General features: G+C 35.3%; 1 protein-coding gene and 1 non-coding gene across 2 annotated transcripts; one reads left to right on the forward strand and one right to left on the reverse strand.

Moving 5' to 3' along the window:
* The first annotated feature begins 997 nt into the window (after positions 1–997).
* Positions 998–8,738, forward strand: LOC134855996 (trichoplein keratin filament-binding protein-like). The gene is made up of 2 exons (XM_063872366.1): positions 998–1,035; positions 8,366–8,738. The coding sequence occupies exons 1-2, from the start codon at positions 998–1,000 to the stop codon at positions 8,736–8,738; spliced, it is 411 nt and encodes a 136-aa protein (XP_063728436.1).
* On the reverse strand, positions 3,043–3,115 carry Trnak-uuu (transfer RNA lysine (anticodon UUU)). The gene has a single exon. It is a non-coding gene; the product is annotated as a tRNA-Lys (tRNA).
* Positions 8,739–10,366: the final 1,628 nt, after the last annotated feature.

The following is a 10,366-nucleotide window of genomic DNA, read 5'->3' on the forward strand; positions in this document are numbered from 1 at the left end:
AAACAAGGCTACCTTAATTGAAAATCTAATTTGCCAATTCAAACGCAGTTTTGGATACAGTTCTTCTTTTTTCTGCAATTAAAACCTCACTTGTCTTTTTCAGTTCAATTTTTTTTTGAGTCACAAACCTACGCTAAACATAAGAATACTAGCCGAAATAATGGGCGCTGAATTGTCTAGCAGGTTGACATTGGGCTCATGGTCATCTTCCAAATTGACTTCGGGATCTATCCTTGGCTTCTTTTTGTTAACCTTTTCATCAGCATGTTTCACAGTCTTCCGTTTTTTTGCCTTGCCTGACGCCACAATCTTTTCTACAGCTGCAACGCTTCCAACATCTTGCCGGTCTTCATTTTCAAAACATGCAGCATTTTCTTTGTCACAGTCACGATCTCTAAACCAGATAAACACAAAAAGATGCTTGTAAAAAATGGATTGAAATTTTTGGGCAAAAATATATTTTTTAAGAACTTGCTCTTTTTTAACTTGCATGTTAACAATTTCACAAAAAGCTGAAATTGAAGAAAAAATTCAACGTACTCTATGAAGCTCACATGTTTGAGCATCACATCTGGCTGTGCTCTTGTCCTCTCCTTTATTTTGTCGTGTACCACCTTTTCGACAACCATCAAATCTTTTGCTTCTACTATGGCACTTAAATAAGCATAATCGGTTATCTCGCCAAACTTCAGGAGAACGCTATCTCCTGGTTTGAGGTCTAATTTAGCAGCAACACTCATGCTCTTCGGCCACCGACAATTATTATATTGGAAATTGTTAGAGACATCATCTCCCGGCATATGAAAGACCCATCTTTTGCTCGCAGCTTCTTTCACAAGAGATAAGTATTCGTTATGATACGCATTCTGGCTATTAATGCCCTTCGCAATTCGCTGACTCCGCGCATTGATTGGACCATTTTGCTGGCTATCAAACTCTGGGTCAAAAGCATTCGCATACATTTCAAACAATCTGAAAAAAGAGATGAGTAAGTTACATGAGTAAACGAACTGAAGATGAGACGGAAGCTGCAAGGTGAGAAAAAAAACCATAAAAAAACTGAATTACTGTAGTTATTGAACAACTGTAGTTATTTGAGCAAAAAAATCAGTCAGACATATAAGAGTCTCCAATACGTTTGTTCCTCCTAATGAATGGGAAAGATGTTGACTTTGCACACAGAGGCGAAGTTGACCTTCCTACCATTTGTGACACGACAAAAACATAAATTTTAGGGAAAAAAATAAGGTTGAAAAATGAGGTGAACCAAAATTTTCATGTCTCGATGAAAAAAAAGTAGGGGCTAAGTCAAATCTGGATGTACGTGTTAGATAATTAACGAAACTGCTACACAGTTATAAGCGCTCCTGAAGACATTACTCTGTATTCATGTAAAAGGCATCCAGCGGAACGCCTTTCGGCGGATTCTTCCTCGCGTACCGGCGATGGAAGATTGGACATTTTGCTTCGAAATTAGTTTTATCATTAAAGCGCCGAAAACTTGTATTGCGACGAAGATTTTCTGCTTTAATGATTGACCATTTTTGACACAGAGGTGAAACTGAGGTTCGCACCACTTGCGATACAACACACATAACCAAATGACAGTTGGAAAAGAGAAATGAACTCAAAGAAACAGAAGGCTCGTTTCCACTTCCACACTCACATTTAAATTTTACAAGCAATTAACACACCTTCGGTGCTTCGAAATTTTTCGACAACTCATGAAAAACCGCAATATTGGAAACAACATCTGCAACGTTTTAGTGTACTGTGACTGCACCCAATTACAGGGTTGGTAATTTCGAACTTTTAAATTCCCATTTTGAAAGCATCACCTCGAAAACTTAAAGAGCCTCTGGAGTAATCTGGAAGCCAGATTTGCAACCATTGCGAGTCCCTGAGAGCACCCTACTATAAATATTGAAATCCAAAATTTTGTCAATTTTTTTTAACCTAAGTTTCCCAAAAAAACGACTTATCTCGGAAACTAAAAGGATTTGAGCATTCATATTAAGAGGCAAGACTTGAGACGCCTGGGTGTACTGGGTGTACGCTGATAATAAGATTTTATTTTCATCAAGTTAGTAGTTTAAAATTTTTTGAATTTTTTTGTAGATAAGTTCTTAGAGAAATTTTGAAAAAATCGAAAAATGTCACATCTCGTAACCTGAAAGTATTTGAGCAGTCGCGTGCAGCAGTCGCATGTGGCAAGATTTGCAACTCTTCAATACCCTGACAACACCGAACTATAGAGTTGTGAATTGCAAATTTTGAAAATAATTAATTTTAACTTTCTGAAAACTTTGAAAAAATCACAAAAAACGTCACATCTCGAAAACTACAAAGAATTGAGCAGTGACATTTGGAGGCAAGATTCGCAATCCTTTAAAAGTAGTTTGACAGGACCTAACTACAGGGTTGGGAATTCCTTTTTTTTATAAAATCATAATAATTTAACTTTTCTGAAAGTTTTTGAAAAAATCACAAAAAACGTCATATCTCGAAAACTACAAAGAATTGAGCAGTCATACTTGGAGGCAAAATTTGCAATCTTTGAGAAAACTCTGACAGGACCCAACTAGAGGGTTGAGAATTTCCGATTTTGCGGAAAAAAAATAATATCAGTTTTCTGATAATTTTTTCGAAAAAATTACAAAAAACGTCATATCTCGAAAACTACAAGGATTTGAACAGTCATATTTGGAGGCAACATTTGTAACTCTTTAGAGTACTCTGACAGAACCCAACTACAAGGTTGGGAATTTCAAACTTAGAGAAATATTTAATTAAAATTTTCCGAAAACTTTGAAAAAATCACAAAAAACGTCATATCTCGAAAACTACAAGGATTTGAGCAGTCATATTTGGAGGCAAGATTCGCAATCCTTGATAGTACTCTGACAGTACCCAATTGGGTTGGGAACTTCAAGTTTTATAAATTAATTTGTCATTTGAACGTTCTGAAAATTTTTGAAAAAATCTCAAAAATCGTCTTATCTCGTTAAGTAAAATGATTCGGGCATTCAAAACTGGAGGTTTTGCCCCACAAGGGACTCGAACCCTTGACCGTTGGATTAAAAGTCCAACGCTCTACCGACTGAGCTAGCAGGGCTCTGAGTATCGCTTAGAGAAGCTGAATTTGTTATAGCTCGAGTATTCACAAATTAGACTTAAACAACAAAATATTCATACAAAGCTGTCTAATTGTCCACGTTGCTTACTAGCTCACTTCACAACGAAAGAAGTTCCAATCATTCAGAGGAAAAGGATCTTAGAGGTGCAATTGTGATTTTGATAGAGTAGCCCTCTCTTTTTCCTTTCCCCCTTCCCCTTGCGAATTACTGTAAAATTACTGTTCAACCGATTGTTATGAAAATTGACATGCTAACTAATTAGGCCATGAAAAACATAGTTGGTCTTCATAATTAACCTTGTAAAACCACTCTCGTTAGACCATAAAGTTCATGTTTGAGTGAAGTGGGGGGGGGAGGAAAAAGAGCCTTAACAGCTAAAATGGTGAGCCTTGCTGATAGTTTGTTATGTTGATACAAAATTATTTGTCATTGGTGTCCCACCACGAACTCCTTTCGAAGCCGAAAAAGAGAATATACAGGATTAAGAACTTATTCGTCATATAGCGGTAACCGAAGACTAGAAAAAGAATCAAAAAACGCTCGCTGGAACTTTCGTGGATTATCCGAACACGTTTACGCCGCGCCGCATTGCACATCTCGGATCGCAACAACGTACACCTCAAAGAACAATAAATCAGTCAAATAAGAACTGTATTGAAGACAAACTCTTCTGCGATCAATACTCCCTTGCGCTTGAACGTCAGGGCCACCTTCATATCTACGAGTGGTAACCGATAAAGTAAAATTTTTACAACCCCCCTATATAATAAACCAAAAGGCTCCTTACGAGGAGTCACCTGGCTTCTATAAAGAATGAGTCAAACAACCTCATCGAGCACAAATCAGATTCCCGGAAAGAGAAAGGAAACTGCGAACCACCCGAATAAAGAAGAACATCAATACATACAATGCACAAAATGCTGAATCTGATCATTAGTGTGGATAACGAATAACCTACTGCAAATCAGCCAGAAAAAGCCATTCATGTGCGATTTCCACGCAGATTGGACCTATACCCAGTTGATTTACCTCTAAAAACCCTCATTACACTATAAAATTGTTGCTGATGTGAGGCGAGGGGGTACTACAATGATGTAGTAGAATGAGTGGTCCCTCGAAAAAGTAACTATGATAGACAGGTCCCGCATGCATTTCGCATGTTTTAATTTTGAAGTTTTGAATGCAAAACTGACTATGGATAAACGCGTGATGCTACGATGCAAGATATGAAGAACAAATCTGTGAATAATTATTAATTTGTTCACCATGCAAAAGTTCAGAAATCTATGACAACCTTTCAGTAGTTTTTCAAAATTGCAATTCAAATGTGGGGTGAGTCGAAAAAAGCCAAACATAAAAAAATCTTTCTTGTTTTTTTTTGAAAACTTTCGATTTTCAAAGAAACATTTAGATGCACTTAAAAGACTTTGAATTTCTGAAGAAAATTACGCTCGGCACTTTTTTGATAAAAGTAACCCAGCTTGAGAAAGCTGGATCAATAATTAAAGTTTTTATTCGACTGGGAAATCTGAAAAACAAATTCCACATTCGAAATTAGAAGCCGATCACATCGTCCGAGATCTCTACCCTTACGCTGTTTGATAGTGAAGTTTGTCTTCCTTTTAACAAACAAAATGAACGGTAATGTGAAAGAAATCATAAGAGAAATAGCAAAAAAATATATAATTGAGCCTGAAAAAATGTTTCAAAATGTTCGTTCTGTTTTTAACTGTGGTGTGATGCGGTGATCTGAGCGAACGCCTAGTGCAATTCGTCAGTAATAGTCATTAAAGCAGCATGTTATTATAGAAAAACAATGAAAACTAAAATGTAGCTAACAGATAATTACACGATCAGCAAAACCAAAAAAAGCGGATCGAAAAGTTTTCAACTTCAGTATGAAAAGCTATTTTTATATTTTTAAAATTAGAGCAAACTGAAACAATAGGTAATATTTTTATTCCTCTGGGCATCCAGAAACTAGAAATCCTTTACTGAAATAGGGTAGTTTTCCATCCTTTTACACAAGCGAAGCTGCACTTCGCAAACACTAGCGAGGAAAAGGTAAATAATAAGCCTTGAAAATTAAATATTCTGATATAACGGATTCGGTCCTACGACCGGAAGATTTCGAGTCCTATCCTCGCATCTGCTTCACGGGCACTTGACAATTTTTAACACTAGAAGAACACGACAAAAAGCAACTCTATAAAGTGCAATAAGAAGTAGAAAAAGGCCTCGGAATAGTAAAAAAAGTTCGGATACGTCTCGGTATCGAACCTTCGACCTAGCCATTATGAATCCCCTGCAGTAATCAAATTCAACGTGGTCCAAAAAAAACATGAACAAAGTCATCGTACCTGGAGCAAAGAAAAAAAACATCTGCAAGAAAAAACTAAATGTTTAGTATTGTTTAATTCCGAGAATTAACAGTTATTTTAAGCTCAAACTTCCGGACACTCAAGTATAAAATTCATAGACAAACTTAGAACATAATCAATGGAAGAATCGAAAATCATACGCAAGAAAACAGAAAAAAAAGACACTGACTTTCATGAAAAACACTAATTTTCGAATTTATGCCCTTTAAGTTTTCTTTGAACTTCTAAAACAATCAACCATCGGAGTTTTTTTGTAACTTGAACCCAACTAGGATCAATATGTAAAGTTTTTATTCCGCTCCAAAACTAAAAGTTAAATTCCACTTCCAAAATCATACAAGTTTTTTGCGCTATTTCCGTGTTCGTTTTCTAACATTAGACACGTTAAATTCTAACATTCAAAAACATTAATATACATTAGACACCGGTTACTAAAATTGTCTTCACAAAATAAACAAACTATAAAATGAAGACAAAAACAACAACATAGCCAATCGACGATTGGAAAAGAGCAATGAACGCAAGTAAACATCAAAAAATACTGACTTCGTTGAAAAAATCTCAAATTTTCAGTTTCTAAGAAAAAAATAGATGCCCTCTAAGTTCTTTGAACTTCTAGAACGATTAACGATTGGCAATTTTGATAACATTACCCCAACTTGAGAAAACTGGATCAATAATTAATTTTTTTTTAATTTTGCTGAAAAATCTGCAAAAAAAATCCTCTTTCGAAACTAGAAGTCCGTCACGTTTTTCGTGACATTTACACATTCGCTGTTCGATATTAGAACTTGCCATCGTTTAACTGAACAGAACTTGAAAAGAAATCAGAAGTCAAACCGCGAAAAAGTGATTTTGAGCTTTAACAAATTAAGAAACTTTTCCTGAAAAAAGCAACGAAAAAAATCATCGCAACCTATATAAGAGTCTCAACAACATTCATCGACTCTTGATAAAAACAAATCAAAATCAAATTTGAGCATGAACAACATTTTTTTCACTGAGAAATAAATCAACACAAGCTAACCTAGTGGACAAGATTTAGCGCAAACTCGGGTTTCTACCCTCTAAAATGCCGGTTTTCAATATCAACTTTGGACAACGTTCACCTCAAAAATCAGTAAAAAATTGTACATAGACCGAGAGAAAATGATCAGAGCTACCTTCTATGAAGTTATCAAAGTATGGTTTTCACACAGAGGCGAAGTTGCACTTCGCATACTCAAGCAAACATATGTTCAATAACGCTGCTGGGAAAAACTGAATAAGTAAAACATTGTGTCTACAAAATTTTTTAAGTGACGCACGCCGATTATGACGCATTAGCAGTACCAGTCAATAGAACAAAAGTTACCAACTAACATGTCTCAATTTATAGAGCAGTCTTTGGAGCAGTAATAACATTAAAAAATTAAATGTGATAAAAAGAGAATTTTTTTTTTTAATTTGAGACTTTTTGTAAAAATCATCCCCTCACACGCCATATTAAGTACAAAGTGATAAATTCCGCTCCTAGTAACAAATGAATTACGGCAAACCAGCTTCCTTCAACCAATTTGGAACGATTTCTATGACGGATTAAAACTCCGCTTACGCGTTAATAGCGCGAAATATATCGCGCATTAATTGCCCTAAATTGTCCATGGCAGTTTTTAAACCCCTGTAGCTTTACAAAAAATGATCAGAGGTGAAATATATTTCCAAATTTAAGCTCAGGACAACAAAATTTTTTGAATGCTATAAATAATCCCGTCAAAAATTGCTACTTAAAAAGTCGAAATTTGTCTGAAGAAAAAAAAACCACACGAGCACAAATATTCCGTTACTTCCGTTTACGAAGGTCAGAACAATAATAGTCTGTGATAAAATCCTTAGCATTGACTGTAATTAATTGTTGAGCAAAAAATTAGACAAACAATATGAAAATCTCTTATATAGGTTGCGAATTTATCACTTTTTATGCATTCATAAAAAGAGCAATGAACGCAAGTAAACATCAAAAAATACTGACTTCGTTGAAAAAATCTCAAATTTTCAGTTTCTAAGAAAAAAATAGATGCCCTCTAAGTTCTTTGAACTTCTAGAACGATTAACGATTGGCAATTTTGATAACATTACCCCAACTTGAGAAAACTGGATCAACACGTAAAGCTTTTTTTTTATTTAGCTGGAAATCCAGAAATTTAAACCCACTTTCGAAACAAGAAATCGTTCACATTTCTTGTAAAATTTGCGCGTCCGTATTTGGAGAGTGCTATTTACGACACTTTCAGCAGATTATTTTTAATTAAATTCAAAAGTGCATATAAATCTCAATGCATTCATAAATGCTTCATTTAGTATGAATGCACATATGTAGTTGTTAGAGACTACTAAGACTTTTCATGAAAACAAAAAAAATCAGCAAGACCTATATAAGAGTCTTCACTAAGTCCTTTACTCCTGAAAACGGTACACAAGTCAAACTACCCTTCCCAATAAACTCCACTAAAGTTGCTCACACCATAAAAACATTAAAACTGGACAAGATAAAATATTATCTGAGCTATGAAAAAGAATAGATATTGTTCGTAAATTTGTTCAAATTGGAATCTACATATTGAAACGAATTGCAGGAACTCAACATTTAATCAATTTCAAACTTTTTGATTTCTATCGACTTTTATTTTCCAATTCGATAAACTAGGGCGGATTTATGGGGAGATTGGTAGCCCCACCTCAGGATTTCTTGCCGTAAAGATACTGAATTCGTCCATTCTAATCTCATTCGAAACCTCACAAATTTTGTCTCATTTAGTCTGAAAGTTGTCCATTTTAATGTCCATTTTAAATGTCCTTTTTATGCAGAAAGCGTCCTGAGTTGCAGAAAGCGAGGTTCCAAGAGATACAGGAGGCATTGCAAATGGCAAGGCAAAAGCAGCAGAAAGACGTGGAGGCTGAAAAAGAGTTGGATCTGATTTACAGAGACGAAGCAGAAAGACTGTGGCGTAAACGTGAAGCGGAGTGGGCTGCGGAACAAGCGGCGAGAGCGAAGTTGTTGCAGGCGGTTTTGAACGAACGAGCGCAACAAGTGGATGAGAAATTGAGCAGACTAGAAGTAGCGAAGAGAGAAAACATGGAGGAGCGTGAGAAGGCGATTCGTGAGATGCAAATTCTGAGAATGGAGGCAGAGGCCGAGGAGTTGGAGAAAGAAGAGGTGAAGGTGGCGAGGGCCGTTTGACCCAAAAATAATGCTAAAGGCGCCTTGGCGCAAAAGTATACTAATTTCAATGCGGCAGCACAGATAAGGAATCAAGAATTTTGTTGTCTCATACGTTTCCAAACAAGTTCATGAAAACTCTCAAACAGGCCACCAAGCAAATGTGATATACGCTGAAAACTTTCAAGCTGAATCAAGAAACAAAACGAAAATTAAAAACCCTATATCCAAAATCGGTGCCTCGAATTTTTAACAACCCATTAAAGCCGCAAATATTGGGAAAAAAATCTGCAAGCTTTAAAGGTAGTCTGACAACATCAAATTTCAGGGTTCGCAATTACAATTTTTGAAAAAACCACAAAATTTAAGAAAATTTTATGTAAGTTCTTTGAAAAAATTCAAAATGAATAAGAAACGTCACATCTAATAAATTAAAAGCAATTGAGCAGTGGCATTTGGACGCAAGATTTGCAACTCCTGAAATTACTCTGTCAGTATCCAACTACAATGTTGGGAAACTCAAATTTTGAAAAACTTCAAACTTAAGTTTTCCAAAAAACGTCACACCTCAAAACTACCAAAATTTCAGCAGTCTTATGGGGTTGGGAATTTCAATTTTGTAAATTATTTTGTAATTTAATCTTTCTGAAAATTTCTGAAAAAACCACAACATTCAGTTTTTTCCGTTACCAGTCTGTTGAACTGTTTTCGAAAAGCCGCAGAAACTGTTTAATTTATAATTTCTTTTGATTTTTGAAAATGTATGGTAAGCATTTTCTCCATAAATTTGACGTATGGAATTGTATGGTAATGATTTTTGGTGTATGGAATTGTATGATAAGCATTTTCGGTGTATAGAGGTCAACCCGGAACGTTAGACCCGCCGAAGTAAATTCTTAAAAAACAGAAGTAAATTCTTAAAAACTTTTTCATTCAATATAATCTAGTACCCAACAAATGCTTCTAAGCTGAATAGAAACTTTATTTAGAAAACTAATCCATTTTTTGTCAGAAACAATTTTTGCCTCATCTATTAAGTAACAGAAACAAATGAAACGAAATAAACATCAATTTTAAATGATTCGAGTATACACAATGGTTGTAACAACACAATGCAAATAGTAAGATGGGGGGGTTTGTTCAAACCAATTGAAAAAAATTTTGTTAGAAATAGTCTATAATTAGAAAAATAAAGTTGAGAAAACTTCTACAAGATCTAAACATTACAAAGAAAAATATCGCCACATTTTTAGAGTACAAATTAAGTATATGTCTCCAAAAACGATAAATTTTTCGTCTCGTGATTAGATGCAAGCAAGCCAAAGTACACCCTAAAATTTAAAAGGATTTTCAGACAGTATAAAAGTTGCAATCTTGAGTATTCAAACGGAAATTTGAAGATCAATTATCTTGAAATATGTTTGAGAAGTCAACCTTGCAAAATCAACTTTCGAAAAATTGTTTTGGGGCGGAGGTGAAGTGGTTACGTCTCCGCCTCTTATAGGAAAGGTCGGATGTTCGAGTCCCACCATGATCCGTGCTCGTTGCTTGAGGGTGAAGCAACATTACCCAGCCCAGAAACATAACCAAAAAAAATTGCATGTAGTTCTTAAACAGGGGCACAACAGCGGTCGCCGTGATGAACTGTA

Source organism: Symsagittifera roscoffensis, unplaced genomic scaffold, assembly GCF_963678635.1.
Source record: "Symsagittifera roscoffensis unplaced genomic scaffold, txSymRosc1.1 SCAFFOLD_523, whole genome shotgun sequence".
Taxonomy (NCBI): domain Eukaryota; kingdom Metazoa; phylum Xenacoelomorpha; order Acoela; family Convolutidae; genus Symsagittifera; species Symsagittifera roscoffensis.